Source organism: Myiozetetes cayanensis, unplaced genomic scaffold (genome assembly GCF_022539395.1).
Source record: "Myiozetetes cayanensis isolate MyiCay16 unplaced genomic scaffold, myiCay2020 scf12, whole genome shotgun sequence".
NCBI lineage: Eukaryota > Metazoa > Chordata > Aves > Passeriformes > Tyrannidae > Myiozetetes > Myiozetetes cayanensis.
The window spans coordinates 14,187,163-14,214,301 of NW_026086826.1; the positions used below are offsets into that span (position 1 = coordinate 14,187,163).

Here is a 27,139-nt window from a genome sequence, read left to right on the forward strand (position 1 = left end):
TTGCAGAGAATGTTTTTAGTTTACTATTCATAGAGACAACACATCACAAGAGAAGTTGCTTGTCTCCCAGCCAAACATGGAGACCAAATAAAGCATTAGCAAAAACCCATTTTGCTGGGCTGGGTGAGGCAGCAGTTGTGTCATCTTTGGCGTGTTGATACAAATACATGCTGAATCCAGCCTGCTTTCGAAATAACAGCTCACTCAATATTGTGGGATTAAATGAGTCAACAGCCCTTCAGGACAGCTCCTGATGGAGACTGTTACTACCATTTGCATCGAAGAGTGGTTATCTGCCCACAGGAAATTATTGTAACAAGTCAAAATATTCGGCCTGACTGCTGCAGGGGAGGATGAACTGCTTATACCAAATCCATGTGTTATCTCATCCCTGGCACCTCTTCTAATCAAATAGATAAAGATGACAGATTCTGGTGTTTTCCTGGTACTGACTGGGTGAGAAGATTAGAAGCACGGTAGTGGTGGGATATCAGGGTGCTGAGGATTTGCTGGGAAGCAGCTTTGGGGATTGCCTTCATCCTCTTCCTGAGAGTTCTTACCTGTGCACAGGCGAGCATAAAATTGCATCCATGACTTACAGAACTTCAACCAGAGAACAGTTTTATCCTGATTTCTGAATGGAATGAGGCAGCTGTATCCTTTTTTGCCTGACAAGTCTCTCATAATTCTGAAATCATCACTTTCATTAAAACCTGGCAGAGAGGAAAAGATCTGAAGGTGTTGCCTTACCAACAGTTTTGGGAAAATAAACATTTGGATAGAAGAGAGTCTGCTCCTGCCTCTGTAGAAGAAAGGACTGTAGGGCAACCTCAGCAATCACTGGGGACAAGGAGCATAACCACTTACCATAAAGTCTCCAGCCAGAGCTCACACTGTGTTCTGCACAAGTTCCTCCATCCTTGGGCTTGGCTTTGTTTCTGTGAATCAGCAAAGCTCCTGGTACCCATGGAGACAGAAATGTGGGCAGGAACTTTGCCAGGGGAAGAGTTTCAGGAGATCACCCTCCTGCCTGGATTCCTCATGCTGGGAAGGAGCTGAATGCCCACAGCAGCTTCTTTCCAGTTCAGAGAAGTCAATCAGAAAACATATTTCTGTGCTTCTGCTGTTCAAAAAACTCACAAATTAACAGTTCAGAACTCCCTACTCAGATTATTTAACTGCTAAAATAAGTCATAAGCTTAGGGTCTACTTTTCTTCTGACAAAGTATTATTCTCCAACATTTTTAATTAATACATGCAAACTTTAACATTTTTGTTATTGTTGGTATTCTGACCTTGCAAGAACCCAAGACTAAAATCTCTGCTCAACCATACTTATTTTGTTTTGTGGTTCTCTGGCCTGTGAAATTGAAGGGTTGCTCTAGGACTCAATACTGCTGGAATTTATCTGTTTAGAGAGAAGTGTGGTTTAATCTGTGCTTTGAAGAACAAAGCAGAACACACAAAAAATTACATGGACTGTGCAAAGAGATTCTAAAGGAGAAAATAAAACAAATGAACATAGGTCAAATTTGGGACATAATCCAACACTGGAAATTCATGCTTATGGGCACAAATGTTTCCTCTATGAAATAGGTAATTGTGCCTGTGAGGGAGCGGTGTATGAAGGCAGCCAGCCTGCTGCTGCTGTGCCTCTTGCTATAGGGACAGTTTCCCATTTAGCAGAAACTTACCATCTAAACCATGACATTAAAAGTCTTCACCTTACAAATGCCAACACAAACAGGGGTCCTTTCACAGAAAAGGATCTACTGAAAGCAACATAACTGTGCAGAAAGTTAAAGCTAAGCTTGGGGGTGAGCTACTGCAAGTTCACAGTCCATGGGCCCTGTATCCCCTTAGGCACAAAACCTTATGTTTCTAATTAAATTAACTCATTTGTACCTGTGGGAAAATCCCAGCCCAGTATCACAGAGTGCACTGCACGAACAAATACAGTAACATTCATAACAACTGATGCATTAACTGGGATTTGAATAGAATCATTTAAGCATTAATAACATTCCCATCTCTGGAGGTCAAGCCTTTTCACTTCCATGCATTTTGACATCCTTTAGCAACTGAACATATTCCTAACAGTAAGCCAACACACCAGGCATTTGTTTGCATAAATACCAATGGAACCTGGAGATAAAATTAGTTCTACAGTACTGTGAAAGTCTAGCATATGCAAAAGAATCTTAACATTTAGGGACAATACAGTAGATATATATTCTTAACTATTAAACATAGGAAATGCAGTAACAGGTGGGACAACAATGATGCTCCCAGGCCAGTATCCCATCACCTTCCACAGCAGCTTCAGGAGGAAAGCTAAAGAACTTCTCTAGATGAGAAGCACATTCCTGGGAATCACCTACCAACCCCCCAGGCAATTATCTGAGCTCAGAAACAAGACTTCCATATTTTCCTATATCTCAAAGCAAGTCAGGTGAACTAAAGGTCGGCGATGGTAAGTATGCTGACTTACTCCTGGCCTACAGATATGCACAATGTTAGATTTCCTTTGGGGTTTTTTGGGGGTGGGGGTGTTGTTTGTTTTGCCATCGTTTTTTTAATGGGAGTTTTTGTTTATTTGGTTTGGCTTTTTTAGAGAAGTTAGACCATATCTATGGTTTCAATGAAATTAACAATTAAGCTAAAATACAACTATTGCTGAGAACAGAATAATAAGTGATTTGTGCTTCTCTTATTCTGCATGTTGACATTCTTATAGTGCCATATATCAGAATCCTAAATGCACAATTGGGATTTTAGAAAAGACTAGTTCAGAAAAAAAACCTGTCCCTAACATAATTGTCTGTGCTAAATACAGCAGAGGTTAGTTTGAAAATTAATTTATTTCAACACACAGAGGAGGAAATGCATGAATGCACAAACAAGACAATTCAAAAGGGATACCTATGAGCTGCAAAGTAGCCCTTCTAAGTAGGCTGGAAGAAAACAGATGCTTCTGCCTGCTGCAATGAAAAAGCACTATCAATATTATAAAGATGTGTACACAAGAAGCCAGGGATCAATTGCTATTTGAAAGATAGGCCAGATGTCTTGAAGAATGGCTCAAAGCATATAAGTATCTAAATTCCCTATATTTCAAAAGACCTTGTGGGTGAGGGAAAACTATTATGACCTAATTCTTCATTTCTAGATTTTTTTTTTTCTTTTCCCATGATAAAAGCATGCCTAGTCACTGCAAAGTATAGCATTTAAGGAGGACAGTTTTACAAAGATTTCTAGAAAACAAGTAATCTGTATGACTCCAGATAACAGAGTAAGTAATGGAGCTGCTGGCTCATGACAAGTGGAGAATCTTCTATAGTTACCAGCGATGTGTATCATCCAGGGTTATTTTTCAGACCTACTACAGTTCACCATTTAGTCTCACAAATGGCTGCACCAGAATAAGAAGGAGTAGGCACAAGGGGGAAAGTGGGATCAATTAGTGATTGAGTGATTTAATTAGGATTATAGGCTAGGATAGATAACAGAATTTCCCTGCCTTCTTCTTTTTAACATTTTCATATATTTTCTCTTTTTGGCTCTAATTTTTCAAGTTGCAGTTGCTTTGGGCCAAACCAAAGGCTGATTCTGCACTGCATCTGCTAGGATAGTGGCCAATAGCCAGAACCATAGGGGAAAAAGCATAAGAAATATGACAAGTTTAAAATGATCCTTACTCCCTCATCTCCCAATGTCTTGTAGCTTAGAATCTCCATGCAGAATTCACTAAAACTGTGCAAGAATCTCATCAGAAGTATTGCCCCTACGGTTAATGGCTACTTGGAAGAGAGTTGTAAGTTTAAAAAAAAATATATATAAAATAAAGATCTGATCAGAGAAAGGCACCATCATGTCACACAGCTCCCATAATTATTGCAGTTCAAATACATGTACAAGCTCTCATATGCACGTATATTGATGTATTTCCCCAGTCTGCAGGAATTACTAAAAAAACCCCCAAACTCATCAAAAACCCATACATAGGGAAAGGTAATCACAGTAAAGCAGCCCCAAAGCACTGCAAAAGCCATGCTCTAGAGCCACTCAAGCTGTAGCAATTTGGCTGCTCTCCCAGAGGGACTCATCACCCACACCACCTAGGTCAAACTGACAGCACAGATATTAGGGAAACTTCTCTCCCACGCACACGGCTACTAAACAATGATCAGTCTAGCTGCTTATCCAAAAAGATTCAAAAGATCTATCGTGTAAAATAAAACCTCATTGTTCCCAGCTTTTAATAATAGTTCTCTGAAAAGCATCCATAATGATTGTGACCACACAGGCTTTATGGGAGAGCAAACCACGGAGGACAGACTATACATCTTTGCCCTGGGAAAAGCCGTGGAGCGTTTCTTCCTGGACCAAATGATCAACTGAAAAAGCAACTTTGGTTTGGGAGCAGATGGGGAGAGAAAAACACAGGAGAATATCACAAAGGTTTTCAAACCATAATTGCTATGAAGATGTTGTCTTAGAAGTATCTGCTTGGTACTTACTGCAATGCAGAAGCTCACAAGGCTCTCTCAGACACAAGAAAAGCCTCCAGCATCACCAGAAACACATGAAACCTTTAACTATCTAACTTAATGGGAACTCTTCCCTTGCCTTCCTCTGCCTCCTAAGAACTAATGTTCTTGGGTCTCTCTGAGTGTTCACCCTAAAGCCTTCCCCCATAGAATGTACACTAACATATATAAACAGGAGGAGGTACATGCAAAGCCAGCAGATACTGATATTCTGGGATACTAGTGAAAAAGGGAACAGGGAAACCCCACAGAACTCGGCTTCACCCACTGACCTTTGCTTTTTTTTTTTTTTTTTAACTCAAGTATAAATAATACTTTAATGGTTTCCTTGAGATAAACTATTCTGATGAATGTTTGTGGAGTTAATAAGGAATTCCCCGCTACGTGAGTAGGTGAATGTTTAGACAGTTTGATATAGGAAACATTATACAGCCTGTGCTGTAGCAGTTTGTAGGAAAGTTTGATGCAAGATCAGTTTCCTGTTCCAGTCATGTCACATGGCAATTTATAGCAGTAGACCACGAGGTAGCAGCTCCAAGGGAAGAATCCTGCAGAAACAAAGGGCATGCCACTGCAAATAGTACCATTCTCCAAGCACCAGTTTGTGAACTTTTGGGGTTTGGGGTTTTTTGGGAGTTTTGGGGGCTGGGGGGTTTGGTTGGTTTTGTTTGTTTGTTGGGATGTCGGTTTTTTTAAAGAGACAACAGAAAGAAAAGACCTCAAACCCTCCCACTTACTTGCAGCAGAATGATTAGTAATACCTCTCAGACTTTAATCTAGACCAGGAGTCTACTCTATGAACTGCTCTACAAACAAGGTTCTTTACAGAAGTCACCTTTTCCTGCTTACCTGGAAGAATCATCCACATGTAGTTATTGTGCAGCCTGAATCCCAAGCTCTGCAGAAGAGACCTAGTATTTTCTCTGCTGCTGTAGATGGTTCAATATCTTCATCCAAGCTCTCTTCAGGGCCTGATTCAACCAAATTATACACTGCTTAGTGTTGCTAGTAAACATGAAAATTTTATTAAAACATCCCCCACTCCTACCCCTGCCCCATGATAACATGAAACAACATTTCCCCATCAATGTTGTTCAATCACCATTCAAATAGGAAACAAACCAAGAATTTTATTTTGAAGCAGCATTTTATTTTCCATTAGCTTTGCATACAGAGCTTCAGCCTAGCTGAGACAAACCGTGCACTGCAGGTAGCTGTAGGGACATGCTACACCTTGGCAATGCCACCTGTGTTGGGTTTGCATGGCAAGCTTTTGGTAGCAGAGGGGGCTACAGTGGTGGCTTTTGTGAGAAAACACAAGAAGCTTCCCCTATTCCTGACAGAGCCAATGCCAGTCTAGCGCCAAGATAGACCCACCACTGTCCAAAGCTGAGTCCAACAGCGATGCTGGAAGCACCTCTGGGATAATGTATTTAAGAGAGGTGAAAAAAACTTGTGCAACTGCAGCTGAAGAGAGGAGAGAAACCACAGTGCCAACACCGAAGTCAGTGAGCAAGGAGGTGGAGAAGGTGCTCCAGGCACAGAACAGAGATTGCCCTGGAGCCTGTGGTGCAAACTATGGTGAGACAGCTGTGCCCCTGCCATGGAGGCCCATGGTGGAGCAGATAGCTACCTACAGCCTGTGGAAGAGCCCATACTGGAGCAGGGAAAGAGCCCAGAGGAGGCTGTGACCACATGGAAAGCCGATGCTGGAGCAGGTTTGATGGCAGGACTTGTGATCCCATTGGGAACCGACAGTGCAACAGCCTGTTCTGAAAGACTGCAGCCCATGGCAGGGACCCACACTAGAGCGGTTTGTGAAGAACTGCAGCCTGTGGGAAGGACTCAGGTTGGAGAAGTTCATGGAGAACTGTGTCCTGTGGGAGGGGCCCCACAATGGAGCAGGGCAGGAGCATGAGGAATCCTCACCCTGAGGAGGAAGGAGTGGCAGAGACTGATGAACTGATACATTCCCTGCCCCTCTGCACCACTGTGGGATGAAGATAGAGAAGATTAGGAGTAAAGGTAAGCCTGGAAAGAAGGGAGGGGTGGGAGTAAAGTATTTTTAAGATTTGGGTTTATTTCTCATTATTCTACTCTGATTTGATTGGTAATAATTTAATTTCACCCCAAGCCAAGTCTGTAATTAGTGATCAATCTCTCCCTGTCCTTTGGTTACATTTTCTCTCTCCGGTCCAGCTGCAGAGAGGAGGGAAGGAGCAGCTTTGGTGGGTACCTGGTCTCCAGCCAGAGTCAACTCACCATACCACTGCCTCTACAAAGCACCATTTTACATACTTTTCAAAACACCAAAGCAGTGAAGTAGTATTTGCACAAGAAAATTGCATTATAATGGCAAAAAATGTTTAAAGGTTTTTAGCATTACCCAAATACAGCATCTACCTTGAATAGTGGGCAACATCCCTACGAGATAATGCATGATACGGGAGAGATCTCTGAACAGGGCCTTGCTGTGTTTGTAAGCTAAGGGCTGCTGTGAAATCCCCCAGTGCATTCTACAAATCCACTGCTTGGTCTTTGTGCCAAGCGCTGGTTCTGGTTTGACCCACACAGTCCAGATATCCACATTCAAGTTGCACCAGAGAAGGAATTTGTCCAAACCACAGCCAACCTTCATCTTTCAGCTTCATACAATACACTTTTGGTGTTGTTTTCTGGCAATTCCAAGTGGTCAAAAATTTCCAAAACTTTTCAAACTGACTTCTGGTTGTGGTCACCTGCATTACTACCACAGATCACACTTTCTCTAGGAGGCAAGTCAGGTAACTCCTTTTGAAATTGAGACAGGGAGCTCATTGCTGCTGAAACCAGACAGCAGGAGCCAGGTTTTTAGAGTACTGAGAAATCTACAATCCAATTTTTAATTAAATTTTAAATTTTAAAAGTTTACCCTAGAGCTTTATATTGCTGGATCCTCCCTTATAGCATACTCCATGAGTCAAAACTTCAGCTGTTTGGATTGTGGCTGCACCAACGCTAGATTTGAGTAGTCACAATGCTGAAAGCCCTTCACTGCTCATTGTTTCATGGCCTCTCCCTCAAGTACCTGTTCCAGTAAGATCTGTTTGCAAACTGGAGGTTAAATGTGGTCCAGACAAGGTCTGACAACCAGTGCATACTGTAGTCTTATAGGGGTTTTAATTGATTTCAGGCTTTTTTTGTCTGTAAATTAATTTCTATTTTAAGTAGCTGACTGAACCTGTATATATGTGTATTTAAACTTCCCTTAAAAGTTCACCCTTGTAAAATAGAGTTTTGGATCTCATTTCTCTCAGTGGCACAGCAGGTAAAGAAGAGTGAGCCACACCCATTTGATGTTATCTGGGTAAATAAGAAATGAGCATGAGCCTCACTGCTTTTCTGTTAATTCACCCTCAACACCTGCCTACACAACAGCAGCAGAGAGTGCAACGTCTCCCCTTGCAGCATTCACCCCACTATGGAAGTGATAATGGCTTTTGTGCTTTCTGTACTCTCAGATCCTGACAATCCATGGTCAGACATACTCACACACTCTGGTGTCTGGTCTGGGTATCCCATCACAGCCAGGTTTCTGGCACAGCTTTAATAAACCATCAAAGTACCTATTTTGAAAGCAAGATATGGAGGAAGAAGAAGGAGGTAAGCATGAACTATTTCATGAAATTCAGAAACCGAGAAAACATGTCATGATTCTGTCCACCTAAGCCTACAATCCTTCTCAAGATGCACAGAAACTGTTCAAAGCATAAATACTCAATGAATGCCAAACCTGCGCAGTCAGGCAGGTTTATTTTCTCCGTAGGAGCTTAAGGAGGGTCTTACTACATTGCTTACGTTTTGCTTCCATGCACAAGAAGTCTCTGAGAGGTATTTATTCCATTCACATGAAAAAACAATTTCATGTACTTAAAAGAAAAAAAGGAGAAAGATGGCAGCACAGAAAGTTTTCTTCATTACAAAGTGTTTTTCCATCAGGCAATTATTTATAAGAACTTTTGTTAACACTGGAGTTGAGGCTCTGGAACAAAGTGGATATATTGTTTACTAGCTTTGCCAGTCAATCTTCTCTTACAAAACCTCTCCCTTCCCCCTCTCCTTTTCCAGCCAAGTCAGTTCTTTGCATAGCTCAGGAGTTTCCTTTGTCACCAAGATCTCCTTTTCCACAGATTGTTCCTTGAATAATGCCATCTTCAATGTAGTGCCCTGAGGTATCTGTGCTCCTGCAGAGAACTGTTGAGGGGATCCGAGATGAGCGTCTGTCCTGACTCTTATCCTCAGAGGAGCAGAAAATCATCCTTTTCATGGTACCCCACATCTCATCATCTTTGTACGAATAAATTATTGGATTCATGACAGAGTTCAACAGGGCCAGAAGAAGAAACCATCTTTTAACATTCTGAATCCCACAGTAGGTACAGTTTAGACCATCAAGCAGTAAGACGACCAGGCCAGGAGTCCAGCAGACAACAAAGGCACCTAGAAATAAAGGAGACAAAAGAAAACCAAACCTGACTTCAGACTTCTAGAGCTTTGGAGTGTTTTGCATCTTACAAGATTATTTGGTTCATCAAAATTCTCCACAAAAATACTAAAAGCAGGAGAAGACAAAACTCTAATGACAGTAGCAAAATTATATCTACTACAGTTCCTCTGCCAAGCCCTGGGCAGGAGGCAGGGCAGCTCTCAGAAGACTGAAGGGAGCAAGAATCCAGCTTCTGACAGCATCAGCTCAAACACAAGTGGGAAAAGGCCATCACAACAGGGATTTATCCATGCTGATAAATAAACAAGAGCTTGAGCATTTACAAGCAGAGAACTGCACTCGAACACAAACTTCCTCTCTTCATCTCTCTCATGTGCTGGAGGAGAAAATACCAGGTGGTTCACTTCCACCACTGCCACAACATGATCCAAAGAGACAAGTCTCCTGTCACACTACAGGTGACTCTGCAGAGCTATGGGCACACTGCCTAATTAATAAAACAGCCATCACTAGCTGGAAACCCACAGCTAATGTAGGATGCATGCCACTGCCTGCAGCACATGAGCACTGCCAGCTCCCTGGTCAGAGCAGAGCCCACCTCCTTCCACTGCTCCCTCTCAGGCTCTGCATGCTGGGTACTTCAGACCCAACAACTCAGATGTAAGAAAAAAAATTCAGTTACACATGAAAAAAGAGAAGGAAGCAAATAGATGAGTCAGCAAAGGTGAACCAAAGGTTGTAGCAGTTAGAGCAAAGAAATGAAGGGGGCAGAGGGAAGGAGCCGAACACAAAAAAGATGAGGAAATAAGTATATAGTAGTGGGGAAACAAAAAAACTCTGCAATAGAGGCACTTCCCCAAAACATAGCAAGAAACTGCAGGACAAGCCCAGGAGCAGCAGAGTTCTTGTGTTTCAGCTGCAAGGCAGGAATGACAACAGCCCCTGCAAGAAACAACGTGATAATAAAAGCTGGAAGAGAAAGTAGGACAACACACTCCTCTCCCACCAACCCCTCAAAAAAAAAAAAAAAGAGAGAAAGAAGGGAGAAGAGATCTTAGACTGAAGACAACATGAACAAAGCATAAAAACCACAGCTTAGAAGAAGTTCTACATTGCATTTGCATCTTTCCATGTTCCTCCACACCACTGCCACAAGCTCAGGGGTGTGGGCAGGACAGGTGAGGAGGGGGCACATGGCTACCAAATGCAGCCGTTGGCCACGAGTTGGAGAGGGGCCCTGGACTGCCCCATCTGCCCCCTGGTCTCCCCCCTGCACTGCACCCCGTGATCCCTCGCCCACAGCCCAGGGAATGAGTAGCCATACGCATGATAATACTAACTTAGCCCAAGCCACAATTGCTGTCTGACATACAGAAATAGAAAATTACAACTCTGCCCAGCAGTCACAGTTTGAACAATGTAATGAGGAAATTCCAATCACTTATCACAGCAGTGATTCCCCATTTTGGGGCTTAGAAGAAAATAATCCAACAAATAAAGATGATAAGCAGCTACATGCTAAAAAGCTCTCCTTGGAGGTGTGGGTATCTGTTCAACAACTTTGGTAGGTCAAGCAAGCCCACCTCATTTTCTTGTAAAGCTGCTGATATTCCCATATCCAAGCTGTGCAAGCAAACAGTGGGAGGGCAGCCTGGATTACAGCAGGACCCAGGCAGTGCCAGAGCCAGTGCTCAGCAGCACCTCAGCCAACCCATCAGCTGTGCTGAACACACAGGCCAGTGTCACCAGCATTGGACAATTCTCCCCATCGAGGACTTGAACAGACTGCCCATCTGATGGGCAGGTCATAATGGTATATAAAGGAATCAGTGTAACTTAGTAAGCATTAGGATTGCAGAAAAATGTATCCAGGACAAGGTATCATGGATCTTGCTGCAAAACTGTGCTCCTGGACTCCAGACAAAATTCAACCAACCAATTTACTCTGTTCTAGGCAACACTGAACAGAAAGGCAAGAGACCACTTCCTTCAGGAACTGAATTTTCTACTCTGCTGTTCCAAGATTTTTGTGATGCTAAGTACTAATTTCATCGTGTTAATTTTAAGATATTGGTTAACATCAGTAACATTCCTCCATTGCCACTGGCATGGGGAGCTGAATGCTGCTACCACAACACTTGTTTTCCCTGGTCAGTCTCTATACTACACGCTGGTTTGGCTCCTGTGTGCTGAGTAAGCAGTTGTGACACCAGCACTCTCATAGTTTACAACGGAGAAAACACTGCACTGATTTATTGCCCTGGGCTTCACCAGCAAATTCCATCAGGTTTAACAAGCACTGCAACCCAACCACCCAGACAATACTGTGCCTAGTTAAGTGTCTCAGCAAGTATTTGGACACGAAGCTTTCGCTGCCTACCAAGGGTCACTGGCAAAGCTGCCGATACACCACCTCCATGCAGAGACTGAGATGGTAACAAACCCGCCTTAGAACAGGCACTGACAGCATTTTGACCACTTGTACCACAAAGCATGCAAGGTCCAACCCTTCTTTTATGGAAGTCACCAGGAGATGAAAGAGACCCCAAAAGCCACATTTAACAAGAGACGTAGAAATCTCTCCTTCAAACAAAATCCCAAGATTGCAGGCAGGATTAGTCCATGAACTCCTAGGATATACCCCTGTCTATATAAGCAGAACCCTAAAAGGTTTCAGCTGCAAAAGTAAGGGAAGATAAAAGACATCTGCAGACATCTCTCTGCATATTTCCCATGACTGAAGACAAGGACAGGGGCAATGCAGTGACAGTGTCCAAGTTACTGGCTAAGTGTCCAAGTTAATGTTTTCATGAGGCTGTTGCTTTCACTCCAAAAATGTATTTTGCTGTCTATGGAGACAACACAAGTGATTCACACCCTGCTCTTAGCACTGCTGAGATGAAAGCAAGGCATGTCTCAGACTTGCTCAGATTTTGTTATTTTTACCACCGAGCTTTCAGAGGGAACCATGGTTAAGCATAAAAATATACCTTCGTCTTGGCCCTTTGGTGATTTTCTTGTTTGAAGACTATTTATCCCATAGGAGCTCCTCTCCCTTAAAAAGCCACACTCCAAAAATAATTTAACTTCTGGGACTCTTAAAAATTCACAGAAGTGACATGAAATACAGCCTGGCTGCAATATGGATTAGAAGAACAACTCTGAGTCTTCCCACCAGATTATGAGAGATCAGATGCCACAATGCCTCAAGGTTAGTTTGAGGATTTGCGTTAGATTTAACCATGAGTTTTCCTATAGATTACATCTTCTCTGCTTGATAATTAATTCCCGTGGATCTGGGAGAACTACTGATGCTTCAACAGTATCATTTCATAAAACCCAGCTCATTAAAGCTGTCCCTGAGCGTGCCAACACTGAGAGGAAAAAAAAAAAAGTGCAGTAGCTTCCAGCTGCCTTTGCCACATGTGCGACCAAGTTAAAACAGCAAGTTACCAATTAAACTGTAATTTCACTGAAACTGAAAATCATCCACCCCAAAGCTGCTATTTCGGCAGGAATCTCACTGCCAGGTTCAGAGGAGCTAGCACATACACAACCACCTGAAAATCACATATCCACATACCTGCAGCCACCCTTCTTCAAAGCTACAGGCTTAGCTGGGATTATGCCACAAGGTCATCACAAGAGGATTTTTGCTAGGTTTCACATCTTCCAGTTTAACTAGATAACTACCTGTGGTTCAGCATGCCAAAGGGAAAGCCTTACTCTTATGCTATAAGGGACTGTTTTAGGGGTTATGGCAGAAATACACAGATGACAGGGACTTGACTCCTAGCCTCTGGAAGGGGCTATCCAAGCTGAAGGGTGGTGCAAAAAGCCACCTGCAGCTGTGATCACCATAAATTCATGAAATCACACTGAAATCTCAATTCCCCTAACTCTTAAATGTAGGGCCACAGGAGGAGAACAACCAAAAACGTCAGGGATGTTTTGCTGGAGGGGCAGCCAAGTCCAGCCTTCCCAAGGAAGAGGCTGGGAGAAGGAGCATGCCAGCAGCACCCAGCTACACACAGCCTCCTTCCATACAGCAGTAGGGCAGCAGGATTTTATCCTGAATCTCCCATAAAAACAATAGAGCACATGAATAAGAATGTTGGGTTTTATCATGTTTTATCCAGCACAGCATTTTGGAATAGGCTTTTAGTGAAGAGTGTATCAGGCATGTACTCCAAAGCAATTTCAGATGTTTTGGAACAAGTCATTCAAAATAACTGCTTTGGGCAAAACCCACGTGCTGCATATAGCTGTAGGCTGTTGCATCAGTGGATGTAAGCAGAATTTTGCAAGAATCACTTTGTTCACTTGGTGACTCCTGTGGTAATTGGGAAGTCCAGAAAACACACTATTTGGGTTTTGCACACTGTGCTTGAATGACTTGGCCAGGAGAGCACATTTCAAACTCTTTAAAAAAATAACTTCTCATTCTTAGAAACAAATTATTATAAAAATGTTTATAAAAAGCCTCTCAGAGTCAAAATTCAGAGAATTGATAAGAAGGAACATGCCAAAATACACTTCCTCTGACACAGGAGCTTGGAGTAGATTGTACACCCAGCAACATGGGCAGTAATTCAACTTCTTTGGTGGCAGGCTCTTTTTTGGTTTTGTTTCTGACTGACAAAGTAAATCTACAAAATTATGATCTCTGAAGTAGCACTCAGGCTTTCTAAGTTAAATTTGCCTTGCCCAGCACACAACATCACTAAATGCTTTGCCTGAATTACAGTTTAATTTTGTGGCTGAAAACCTTTATTCTGTAAGAGGAAGCTAAAGCTGAACTTCAACTCACAGTCCTAAGGCCCCACTCTCTAGTAAAAGAAAGATTAAGTTGAAAACTAATTTTAAATTGAGGTTTAGTTCCACACAACAGCACAAAGAGCACTGAAGGCTTGCCACAGGCTAAAGGACCACAAGGGATGAGCAAACAGCAGCCACCATCCCTGTCCCTTCAACTCCCATGTCAGCTGGCTGGGTGCAGTTCTGCCTTCAACAGAAACGCGCAGGGAACCGCTTTTTAAAAGTGCTGTGTTTTCTGTCTCTTTCCAATGCAGCAGTTAACTACAGTCTACTCGATGCTTATGCATTAGAGCAGGATGATATTTGGAGCAATTCAGAGTTTTTCTGAGGAGTTTTCTCCTTCAAGGTGAATGGTTTAGGTTTTACTGCATGGGAGCTTAGGTGGGGCTAAAGACTTGGTCTTGCCCCTGCAAGTCAAGGGCAGGAGGACAGGCACAACCCCCAGACTGACTCTCTATAGATGCCATAAAATCAAGGGGAAAAGAGGGAAGAACAGCTGTGGAGGGATTTAGAAAGGAAAGGCTCTGGTAGTGGACAAGCCAACTTCACAAGACACAGAAGTATAAGTGAGAATGTTGTACTTGTTTGAACCATCAGTCCACTTTTTTTCCCAAGGTTGGGCACTGTAACGTTTAACTGATTTCAGCTTCTACAGCATTTTAAAACACCATTTGGTAGACAAAGGTGCTGTGTATTACAGCACTATTATTTCAGAAGAAAATAATAAAATCAGATACCAGACTGTGCAAACAGCATCCAAAAACCACAAGGGAAAGAAAGCGTCTTCAACCGGAACATCCTACCCTTGCAACTTCTACCTCCATGAAAAATTACACTTTTCTCCCAGAGCTCTCTAGCACTACCATGCTGCAGTACAACATATCTGTGTCCCAGCTGTGGACGCCAGCTTTCCAATGCTGGTCATACAACATCAGAAGAGTTGTCAGAGCAATAAAGACATATTTGTGGTTTTAGAGTCCCCTACCACCGGAGCCCAGCTTCACAAATGTCCTAGTGCACCCCCAGTTCCACCTGCAGTGAGCTGCACAAGCCCTGCCCACGTGATGCCTGGTTTCCAGAAAACACCTTGCTCAGATTCAAGTCATTCTGGGGAAAATTGACTGCTACCGCTGGTATTTGTTCCAACAATCAGATGCCTACTCTGTCCATCTCTAATTTAATACACAGCTACATCACAACTGGCTGAGGAAGTGATCTGAGCTGCTCAAGTACCAACAGTGTTTCTAGAGCAGAATCCAGGTAAAATCTCCTGTTATGATTTAGAGATCTAAGGTTATACTGTATCACCATCATCTGAAAATATACACAGAATGAAGGTGAATCTTCCCTTTGCAAAGCAAATCTCTGTCAAAGTCACAGACCCATCAGGCATCCCGTCCTTTACCCAAGGAAGATGCATTTCTAGGGGGAAGAAGTTTCTATGTTCAGGAGACAGTCAAGACAAAGACGTGCAAAGATAACTACCCACATCCAACCTTAGGGCTTATGGCCTTGAGCAAATATTAAAGAACACAATTTTGAAAATGTTCTACTATGTAGCTGTGAATCGTCGGAAGCCTTCCTCCAAAGTGATTTTGTATCTCCCTCCTCAAAAAACCCTAAAAGGCAAAAAACCAACACAACAATTTTTGTTCTGTAACAAGGTGCCTACACAACAGAGACACTTTTCTTCTAGGTGTTGACCAGTCCTCTACTTCGTGTTTTGGCATAGTGGAACAGCTGTTTTACTGTCTAAAGCAAACAGAAGTCTAAATACCTCCAGCACTTTCAAGTTCAGTGAGGTTGTTTTTTTTTTTTCTGTTGTTGAGGGCTGAGGGATTTTTGTTTGTTGAGAAAAAAAAAAAAAAAAAGGCAGCTAAACCAAACCAGCACAAACCCATCCACTGGCACTGCCAGCCTTCCACACCATGGTTTGCCATCTCTTACCTAAGACAGTCATGACAGTCTTCATGAGCTTCACAGGGGTTCTCCTACGGCTAATGGATCCACTAGTGTGTGATGACAAGACATTAGTTTTCCTCTGGACGTACATGTAGATTCTTATGTAAACCACCACCATAATGAAGAAGACAACCAGGTTTAAGACACTCCAGAATACCAGGTAACTTCTGCTGTAAATAGGCGCCAGGGATGAGCAGACAGTAATGTCACAGAGGCAGTTCCAACCCAGGGTAGGAACAGCACCCATGAAAATAGCAATGGCCCAAATTGATATAATTAAAAAGGTGACTCTCTTCTTCGTGAGGTTGCTGTGGATCTTCATGCGCATAATCGACATGTGCCGCTCAACAGCTATGACGAGGAGATTCACCAGGGAAGCCGTCAGGCTGGTGTCCAGGAGACCCTGACGCAAAAACCAGCGGTTAACAGTTAATGTCTTGGATACTGGGCCAGTGTTGAACATCAAGAAGACATAGGCAATTCCAGCAAAGAAGTCTGCAGCAGCTAAGTTGGCCAAAAGATAGTAAAAGGGAAAATGAAACCTCTTGTTCTTGACCACAGCTGCTATGACCAATGAATTTGAAATAAAAATGAAGAGGCAGAAAAATGTCCCAAAACACAGAACAACAATGAGCTGAGGCCCTGTCCACTCATCCGCTGTGTCTGTTTTTGTCTTGTTATAGAAAAAGTCCATGCGCTTATCATAGTAGCATTCATTCATCCTGGATTAAAGCCCCTGCATCCTAGGAAGTGTGGAAGGTAAAAAGAAAGAAGGATTAACAATCAGGGAATAGTCCTTGCTTCAATCACCACACCTAACAGCTTCTTTCTGTGGGGACAGGGGGTTGTGACAGGGACACGAGAGGGTATATGTCTTGGGGCCTTCAGCAAGAATTCAAACTGTACAGGGCTGATGCAGAAGAGAATATTCTGCCTACTGGAGGACCACAGTGCATGATGCTTGGATGAATCAGGAATTTTTAAAATACTCACCTGCTTACAAAACCCCAGCACAGTTCCTTTGAACTATCAGTCATACTGTACAGGCAACAGAGTGGAAGTTAAGAGGTTAAAAGTGATTTTCTGGAGGTCACAGAGAAAATCTGAGCAACGGCCAAGCCATTCTTACTGTAAAATCCCATGTTTGAGCCACAGCCCCATCATTATTTCCATTTCTTAGTGTATCCAGTCAGGACAAGGAAGCATAAATCATAACTCTTTCATTTTACTGACTAAGCAATAAAAGGAAAAATATTTTTGGGGTTTTAATTATATATTAATAAACGTAAAAAAAGTATGTATGTAAGATACTACAGGCATATATATTCTGAGCAGATGCCTATTATTTACTACTGGAGGATTTAAGAAAATGTGCTGAAAAAGGAAAAATATATTCTAGATATTTCATTATTCTAAACCCAGGGATTATTTTACTGGCCTGTAAACCCAGAGCCCTGTGAGCACCACATAGCCCAGTTATCTTCAAAACCAAAACCCAATTCCCCACCCAACCACAGGATAAAGCAAGCCCCAGAAACAGCAGCAGTGCTGGAGTTTATTTCTTATACCCACTCAGCATTATCTTGGACATAGGGCTATTAAACAGGACAATGGAAAGGGGAGTCTGTGTTCCAGATTACATCATACTTTAGCTACTCTGGCAAGGTCAATGTCAGCTGCCTTGGCAGTTTCACTGCTTTTATTATGAACCGAACTTGGACTAATTTACACAGGAGACCTGACAGCAATTACTCATGGTTGCTGGACCATATGCAGGGTCTCACAGCCTAGTAGGCAGAGTTTGTGTCTGATTGTCACTAGCCCTCACATTTGTTGTCAGTGTCTGAATAAGGGTTTTAACAATTACTTCATTAATAGATCTTGTATAGTTTTAGCAAAACCCAGGAATGCAGCCATGGCACAAGATCCTAATAACGTTATATATTATACAGAGTGGCAAACCTGTCTGACAGTAAGGATGGGCAGGAGGAAGTACAGGGATACAGAGCTGCAGGAGAGGCAGCAAGGCTAATAGCTTTTGTAAAGCTCCTCGTGAGCCTCAGGCCATCATGAGTGCCAGTGATAGACTAAGAGAGGCTGGAAAAAAAAACCCACCATAAAAAACTAGAAGAAGCGGATACAGGCAGAAAGATACAAAAAACATAAGCTTTTCACCTCTGCACCTAAAATTGATGACAGATAAACATCAGGTTCACTTAGTCCATTTTTAATTACCCTGTGGTTATTTTACAGTTATATCTTATCTCTCCAGGGACTGGGAAGGAAATTAAACAATCCCCAGCAGGCTGCCTGACATGCCAGTTTTATATTAAAGGTTCCTTCCAAGCTTTAAGCTAAAAAGGTTTATCTTTTATCATTTATGTTATGCTACTTGTGTTATTTGTCTAATGCAATATTTATATTACCTAATTTTAAATCAAATTACACTATTTCATAATTACTACTTTCAAAGTGATAATTTTTTAGTATTTCATTTTTCTGAAATAGTTCAGCCTTTTTTTCCTTGATTCCCACCCTAGTAGTTAACATGAAAGCAGGTCACGTGTCACTGTTGTCCATTATCCTCAAGAACCTAGCCAGCCACTTTTTAATAAAGAAATATATTACTTACAGCATAAAATTTAAGTATAGTCAGAACTAAGAGCAATTACTTAAGGACAAGAAGTGGAAGGAAACAAGTAAATCATCCCTTTTGCTGAAATATTACAGAGCATCCCTCCATCTAAAAATAAAAAAGCCTCAGCAATGCAGATCGGCTGCAATGAGTCAACTGGAATTCAACGCCTACGGCTCCCTGTTCAGGGCAGTATGTCAGAGTTAAGCAGTCAGTAAGTTCTCCATTCTCACCTAGGAAGTACTCAAAAGTCAAATTCAGTCTGTAAGTGACCAGAAGCCCCTAAGGAGCTCTAACCCACCAAGGCAGTAAAGGACTTGCTGAGCTTGACATGAAGCTTTTACAGAACAGCCCAAATGCCTGCAAATAGAAGCAGCGTTTTGGGCTGGGTAAGAATGGCAGGATAAAAAAAAAAAAAACAACAAACCAACCAAAAACCCAAAAAACTGTGAAAATTATAGGGAAGGTTTTCTGAACATGTTGTATCTTACTGTGTAATCATCTCAACAGATGAATTTCTTGCTTGCAGTGACAGGAGAGTAAAGAAATCTGCAGATGCTTTTTGCTTCTCATCTGGAGAAAAGCTTAAAGAAATCCAAGATATCAACTACAAACTTATTCTAAATACTTCAACTTATTGAGATCCCATCCTCAATTGAAGCAGTACCCAATGAAAAAAAAAATGAATACATCCAATAATTCTTCACCAAAATAACATTACAAACACTCACTGTCACACAGTAGAGCTCGAATGACAAATGATTTTGAAAGAGATCTCTTGAGGTGTTGAGGTAAGGCAAGAAGGAGCAGAGAACCATCCAGCTGAGGTCTCAGGGTCACAGGGCAGACTGTGAAGATTTCCACATGGAAGCTGCATCAAAACAGCAGCTGAACTGGAGCTCATTTACATGCCAGTCTTTCTGAGCAGAAATGCAGCACTTGGTTGTCTGTACTACCATGGGTACGGAAAGCACTTATAATGCCAGGGGCCTTGCAGACAGTGGTTTACTTCACGCCTTCATTTTAAGTCGTCCCAGCAGAATTAGCCTGGTCTCAAGGGAGCTGTGCAGCCATGACAGAGCTATGCAGCTGAGTCCTCAGTGATCCTGCCCAAGCCCACACTAGGTACAAGATGTGTGATAGGATATCCCATATTTCTTGGCATGTCACATGTCCTTGCAGCACTTTCTTCTCCAGGTCTTCTCTTCTGTGGCAAAATCAGAGATGTTTATCAGGACAGGTTTAAACTTCAGAAGAAAAAAAATTTCCCCTAAATATTACATATTTCAGATCTATTTATTTAGTGCATAAAAATTTGAATATTCAGGCAAAATATTGTTCAATGTTTGCTGGAAAACATCTAAACTTGTCAGTCCCGACTTCTAAAGGCAAAAGAGTCTCCTAGAGTCTGCAGCAGAGAGCTTCCCAGTTCTACTACTTACTCTATGAAGAATTGCCTTCTTTTGCTTTGAAATTGGCTCTCACGAGTTCAATAGTTCTTGGGTTTTTATGGGAAAGGACAGCAAACAATCTCTATTCACCTCTTCCATGCCACTCAGTGTTTCATATCCCACCCTACAGACCTCCAGCAGTAATCACATGGTGCACATTCTACCGCTGTGTTGAGCTAACAGCTTGCCATAAGTCACTTGCAGGCAAATACATCAAACCGTTGCAAGTGCCAAAAGCATACCCTTGTCTAAAAGATTGTTTTCTTTATTTCAGTCTATTTAATTACTTCAGTTCCACCCATAGTGGCTGCAAGGATCAGAAATTGATAGACTGCAAAGTGTGTCTTCCTCTACCGCTGAGTAAACATTCAAGTTTTTCTTTTGTTTGTTTGTTTTTGAGGGGGGAGGGAAATCTTTTGTTCCAAAAAATCTCAAAGGATTTGAGATTTAAGTTAAATTGCTTTCAAATGTAAAAGCACACATTAAGAATTCTTCCCAACCCATCACCTCTTGAGCTGTTGGTCTTAATGACAGCTTGTATGTTTTAATTGATTTTAAATTCCTCTATGTAAGTCATATCAAGTCAGAATATGTTCTTTACCATTCCTAAAATAAAACTCAAGAACTTGCATGAATATGTAGGAATATATTACACTAGCTGCCTAAGTAAAGAGTTCGTGAAACTCTTTACCTAAAAAAGCTGAACAAAAGGTTCAGCTAGTTGCAAACTAATATGTTTTAATGGTTCTTATTCAATTAGAATCTAGTTGGCTTCAATAAAGTTACTAAAAATCTGTATACTTAAATTGAAATTTATTATCAGTTATTTAAGTCAAGGGTTTTACTGATCCAAACTGTGATTAAAATTACCTTTTTAATCACTTTGATTCAAAATTAAATCTGGCCTGTAAATCAACTCTAAATTGAGTTACTCATTATTAATGCAGGCATTTCTGAAGGAAAACACAAATAGCATTTTAATGAGAAGGTCATTATAAAATTTACCCTGAAAGCCATAATGTGATTCATGGCACTCCCCTGTGGTTTTCTGCCTCTTTCCTGTCCATTAAAAACCAAGTTGTTTCAATATATTGGCCACAACTTTATTGAAGGGTTGGCGTCAGTTTGGGGGACTTTGATGGGTTCTGCCCTGTTCCTGTGTAAATGAGGGAGGGAAGAGACAGGGCTGGGTTGGCACAGAAAGCTACTGTGAGAGGATTCAAGCTGAGTTTGCAAATGGACTGACTAGTCCATAGAGTAAGACTGAACCTACAGGAGGACAATAGTGGTGAAGCTCTCCAGCACAGCTGAAAGTTAGCTTAGACCAGAGGGAGGGATGTTTGCCCAGGCAGAACCCCAGCCTGGTGTACTGCTGGTTTTCCTGAGCTAGCACAGGAATTTCTGTGCAGAATTTCAGGGCAGTTCAGTATCCAAAATGATACACTCTGGAACAGGAGAGATCACAAAGCCAGTACAGTCCGGCCAGGTCCGTGGGATGGCACAGAGGAGCAAGCTGTGCCCAGGCTCAGCCTGAAAAGCAGGCAGGCTGCCAGCTCTGCCTGAGCACTTCACCTCCCTGCCTCCCCTTCTCCAGTTGCAAGGATGAAGCATTAAATACAGATCTCTAAGAAATTTTGAAACTTACTAGAAAAGCTGCTTTTCAGAAAGCTGAGTTTATCACGCTGGCTGATCACAGGCATATGTGGCAGAACAAGAAGAGTCACTTGGAATACTCTCTTTGCATTCAAGCTGTTACTGCAGAGAAATATCAAGCAGCAGCAATTGCCCACCTGCACATACTGCTTAGGCTTTTTAAACATCCCACAAGCAGTAGATGGCCCTTGACACAGCACCACAAAAGGAGTGTCTGCAAGCTTGCAGCCTGTGCAGCCCCTGCCACGGGCTCCCTGCAGCACTGCATGTGCTTGCCCACACCCTGTGCCAGTCACTTACACCCTCTGTCCCATCTGCTTCTTATGGATAACCACCAGTGCTGCTTGTATTTTTCTCATTACTGAAAAGCTCTCTCTCACCTCATTCCCAAGACGAAGAAACAGGTAGAAGGAAGCCAGAGTGCTGGGCAGCCAAAGCTATATATATATATATATATATATGTATATATATACACAAGTAGTTCTAGTTCAGAAAAGGAATGGGTTCCTTGTTCCCCTCCACACCCTGAGTACATGTATGGCCACTGAATAAAACACAGCCAAGTGATTGCACAGTAACCCAAGAAACCCATTCAGGTTACCTCAGCTAAGAAAGAAATACCAGTGCAGAAAAGGGTGTGTAACACAGCTGAGGCCAAAAATGTTAATATGTAACTGTGAGGAGGAGTTTTTTTGAAGTAAGTATTCTGGTTCACTTTTAATTGTCTTTAATAGTTAATTGATAATATAACCAAAATCAATTTAGAGAAACAAACTGAAAAGAAGCACATAGAGAACACAAAGTTCTGCAGAAATATCTCCATCTAAACTAAAGCTTTTTTTATCTGGTACTATTAGAGGATACAATGGAAGCCAACATTCATTTAATAGGTTTTACAGAGACGAATTATCTCAGAAGTAACTGTTTTACATTTTGTTTATTACAGAAATTCTGCAGGCGCTGCCTTATACTTGAAACAGCGTGCTACATGGTAGACTTCAAGGACTTGAGAATATACTTTTTAAAAAACATTTTAAAAATACAGCTTTAATAATTAGGAATAAAAAGTTAATGTTAAAAAACTATAAGGCTCATCAAGTAAGTTTTCATCTCAAGAACTTACTTATTATTAAGCAAATCTACTTGAGGTTTTGTTTGGGGGTATATATATAGCTATCTATATACATACATACATACATATCTATATATAAACTTAACTATCCCAAATTTCAGATAACTGCCTGAACTCAAATCAAGTACTCCCAAGCAGCATTACCCCATTACCTTGGTGTTCAATATCTTTTTGAATAAGGAGAGCAGAGTGCCCCATCCATTTTCTCTCCAAGCCTGCTTCATCTATGCAATGTTAACTTGATGGAAAGTACAGCACCACTTATACTTACACCATGGTTCCAGATATTTCCAGTAATAGTCCATTTTGATGGTGTCATCTTTTGGACTAGGAAGGGAGTGGGGTAAAGGGAATCAAGAGGATCCTTTGGCAACTCTTAGATATCAGTGATGGAGACATTTAAGGTTTTTTTTTTACTTCTCATTCATCCTGCATAAAATACCAATGCTATATGGTACAAAAAAGGAGGCTTAAGAAAAGTATTAAACCTACCAAAAACGTAGAGCCTTAAGACTAAATATTTAAAGTTGAAGAGAGAGGAAGTAGTACCGCCAGCCACAGACCACAGTGCTCTGTACACACAGTCTGATAAGAGGCTTAAAAATCACTGTCAGGGCACAGAAGTGTCACCCTGTGCATCTATGCAACGCTGCTGCTCCTTTGCAAACTGCTACAGACTGACAGTTGAACTCTGAATCACAGAGATACAGGGACACTTCCACCAAGGTATTACAAAGCTTGGGCTCCAGCTCCTGAAATCCCTTTAGTACTAAGCTGCTCTACCACACTAAATTACTTTTGAAAGCTCTGATCCATTGCAGAAAGTTGTTAGGGACAGATAGCAAGTAACTCACTAGTAACCACAAGTTTAGACTTCAGACTTTGGTAATTTAAGACTTTCTGAAATTATGGTTTACTAAATCTATATATGGAGTTCAAACTAAAAACTTCATTGCAAAGCCTTCATTTAGTCTCCTTTAAGTGTGGTTCTGGAAGGAGCTGGCAGGTCATCCTATAATGTGGAAACAGACACAGCATTTAAAATATTTAAAAGTCACTCGAACAACCTATACATTGTGAAACATACCTAGAAGAAAATACCTGTTCTGCTTCTAAAGTAAGTTTCCCTTTTCTGCAGAACTTCCAGGTCCACTCGTTGATCACTATCAGCTCCATCTTACCATTCAGCAAATCAGCTTTCTTTCACAAAACCTACAGAATGTGACTGTAGGTCACAGACTATTTCAGCACAGTTCCAACCAAGTCAACTTTTACTGTTTATTTTCAGCACGTAGCTGATGAGGACCAGAATTACACAACTGCTGATTAAAACAAGTCACCTGATTGTATCTGATCTGTTAACAGATTCAGAGCCTGGGTTTGCCAGCAAACATGTCAGTGGAACCATCAGAAATGGCAAAGTCAAAAAAATATTTGCTGGAGACATATAAGTGAATCTAATGGTATAATAGTAGAATCCAGGTATGTCAATCTCTAAGACTAATACCCAAGAGAAATAGATACTCTACAGTGTCAAATCTTATACATCAGAGATTTTATTTCGTTATCTGACAGCATAAAGACTATGCTGGAGAATGTTCCAAAATGGTTAATGGTCAGTGTAGTACAAAAGGATAAGAACGCAACCAGTCTAACTTGTCTGAAACTTTCGTCTAGCATTCTGGAAAAAAAAAGCTAACCACATCTTTCAGCTTTACTTGCTGGTAAGAGCTGCTGCTTCTTTACTGATTGTGCAGATTTTTTGTGGAGTTGTTCAATTTGTTTGCTTTTACTTTCATTTTCAGTACACAGATAAGCTCAGTGAAATCAGATTTTTTTCACCATGTAACTGGATTTGAGTTGTGCTTTGTATTGCACCTCTTAGGAGACCATAAGAATATCCAAGAAGCCATATACTCAGCATAGCTTAAAGAACAGAGATACAGCAATGCACCTTACCAGTCTATAAGCAGAAATATCTTTCTAGGTTCATATCACGAAGGGAGAACAGACCTAAATACATGGTCTTTGGAAACACAAGTGTACAAAAGTGCTTCCTTCACGCACACCTCTCCCCCTCCCCCGACTTTTTTTTTTTCCTTAAGGGAAAGAATTAATCAAAAGATATAATGCTAATAACGGCAGTGTATTTTTTCTGTATATTGCACAGATTAGGAAATTTTATTAAAAACAATCAACTCAGAGAAGAGCCTGCGTGAGCCCCCCGCGGTACGTATCAGCAGCCCGCAACCCCGCAAGGCACGGCACACGCGCATCCAGAGGTGTGCAAACGGAGTCTCAGATGTATGGAAACTCACGTGTGTACACCCAGAAGTACCCCTGTTCTTGCCTATGCACATCCACGTTCGCATGCACCGCGCCGCGGCAGAGCGGCAGCACCGGCGCTCCCCGGGCTCTGCCCCGCCGGGCTCCGGCCGAGCTCTCCCCGCTCCGCTCCTCGGCACCGCGCCGGGGCGCGCCCGGGGGCGCTCCGGACAGTTTTATGGAACTGCAGAAAGCTCTGCCTGCCCGGTTACTGGGGGAGCGGCTCGTCCGCACGGAGCTCGCCCGGCCCCCCATAATGGTGTTCCCACCGCTGCCCCCTTCCCACCCATCCCGGGCCCGCTGTCGGGGGGCTCAGCCCGTGCCCACCCCCGCGGCCCCACTCACCGGCAGCCCCGGTGCGGTGCGGTGCGGAGCGGAGGGGATCGGCAGCACCGCCGCCTCCGCGCAGAGCGGGCCCACCCGCCCCGCTCCGCTCCGCGCCCCGTCCCGCCCCGCGCCGCCTTAACCCGTCCGGCCCTGCCCGCCCCGGCACCGCCCGCCCGCTCCGCACCTGCCCCGGGCCCGCGCCGAGACCGGCAGGAAAGCTCTCCCAGGTGCTTGTTTCCTCCCCGGTGAGGAAGTTTGGCTCTGCCCGAGGCGCGGACAGCCCCCGGGGCACATGAGCGAGACCGGGAGCTGCACAAACCTAAAGGACTGCGCTGTGCGAAAAGCCCATCAGAAGATCCATCATCATTCACGCATTAGGAAGCAAAAGAAAGACTCAGATAAAATTGCAGTAATTTCTGGGAGTAGATCTGGACAGTTCAGGCAGCATCACATGTAGCTGTTCTTTTAAACATAGTGTAGAAAGCAAACAAAAACCACCTCACACCCAACACAGCAATACAGAAACCTTGAGGCTCATGTCACCTCCAACGGGCAGGATCAAGAACACATAGCTCTGCAATGAAGGACAAGTCAAACTCAAATGTAGAAGGTAGTACAAGACCAAATTTATCTGAGGACCATGATCAGATGGATCTGACCCATTGCCACCTACCTGAATCATTTACTGGGAGCAGACATATATCCAAGTAGTGTACAGCAACACATGTGCCTGCTCAGAGCTGAAGAACTGACAAAATATCAGCAGAACATGTCTGCCCCACTTCTCAGAAATCCTGGTAACAATTAGAGCATGACACATAGACAGAGTTAAAGCCTAGGTACAGCCTTGCACATGAACATTATACGTGAAATGCCAAACAGACTCCATTCCAGCACCTTTCCTATTTTACCCAAACAAAGGAAAACCCCAAAATAAGAACCTAAACTCTTATTCACCTTGTCCCCCTCACTTGAATGCTCACCTTGAAGATGGCATCGGAAATTTTCCTCCTTCCTGCCTGTTTCTTCCTAATGCAGCTTTTTCAATCCCTCATCCATTTCTGCCCTCCTTTGGTTAAGTCCTATAAGCAATTAGCAAAAGCTTCTTATTCCCAGAGAACAAGACAACAGGTCTTTTTTGAGAGCACTTTGCAAAAGTTTATGATCCAGTTCTGCTTCCATTACTTTGCATCACCACCTCAGCAGCTGGAGTGAGACCACCTATCAATCAGCAACTGTGTTCAAACCTGTATTAATGTGCAGAATTAAGAGTCAACATATGCCAGATTTCCTGTTAAATTTAATCTCTGTGGAATAGAGAGCCAATAATAACCTCCAGCAAGTGGCTCTTATCTTTCTTTTCCAAGAGGAAAAAAAAAACAGAACACCAGATGGTGAAGACAACACATTAGATTCTGTGCCATTAGTTTTCTGTTTCTACAACACATTAGTGACCTGCTCTAATATGGTAGGGCTGAAGCAGCAGTCTAGCTAGCAAGCAGCTCATATGCTTTAAACAAGAAAAAAAAAAATCAATACTGGACAAGAAAGCTTTATGATTCCATTACAGAAATTAAGTATTAAAATGAGTTAGGAATTGTAAGTATTCTCTTCAAGTATGTTACTATAATCTATGTTGATAATACTTTTCCTCATTCCCTGAGGATTCTCTCACAAACAAATATTTATCTGAACAATGGTTTTGGCAGACTGCATTCAATGTCCTACTAAAATTGGAAAGAGACAGTTGGAGCTTGAGCGAGGAGCCACGGCTCCTTCACTATGGCTTACAATGCCAAG

The 27,139-nt window shown here is 42.3% G+C and overlaps 1 protein-coding gene across 2 annotated transcripts; it reads right to left on the bottom strand.

The window, feature by feature from the left end:
• Nucleotides 1-26,615, bottom strand: LPAR3 (lysophosphatidic acid receptor 3). Of its 2 annotated transcripts, XM_050307034.1 has the most exons (5): nucleotides 26,323-26,615; nucleotides 19,183-19,658; nucleotides 15,802-16,559; nucleotides 5,400-9,029; nucleotides 1-1,123 (listed from the first exon to the last, which is right to left on the bottom strand). In XM_050307034.1, exons 3-4 carry the CDS (start codon nucleotides 16,535-16,537, stop codon nucleotides 8,680-8,682), a joined length of 1,086 nt encoding a protein of 361 aa, XP_050162991.1. In that variant the 5' UTR covers nucleotides 16,538-16,559; nucleotides 19,183-19,658; nucleotides 26,323-26,615; the 3' UTR covers nucleotides 1-1,123; nucleotides 5,400-8,679. The 2 variants fall into 2 exon arrangements, with proteins under 2 accessions (XP_050162991.1, XP_050162992.1); XM_050307035.1 differs by lacking the exons at nucleotides 19,183-19,658; nucleotides 26,323-26,615 and adding an exon at nucleotides 18,685-18,817.
• Between the last annotated feature and the right edge of the window lie 524 nt (nucleotides 26,616-27,139).

Coding starts and splice junctions, on each gene's coding strand:
- LPAR3 (XM_050307034.1), bottom strand. CDS start 16,537: ATGAATGAATGCTACTATGATAAGCGCATGGACTTTTTCTATAACAAG. Junction 9,030..15,801: donor GACTGTCATGACTGTCTTAG/GTAAGAGATGGC, acceptor CTTTATTTCTAG/GTGCCTTTGTTGTCTGCTGG.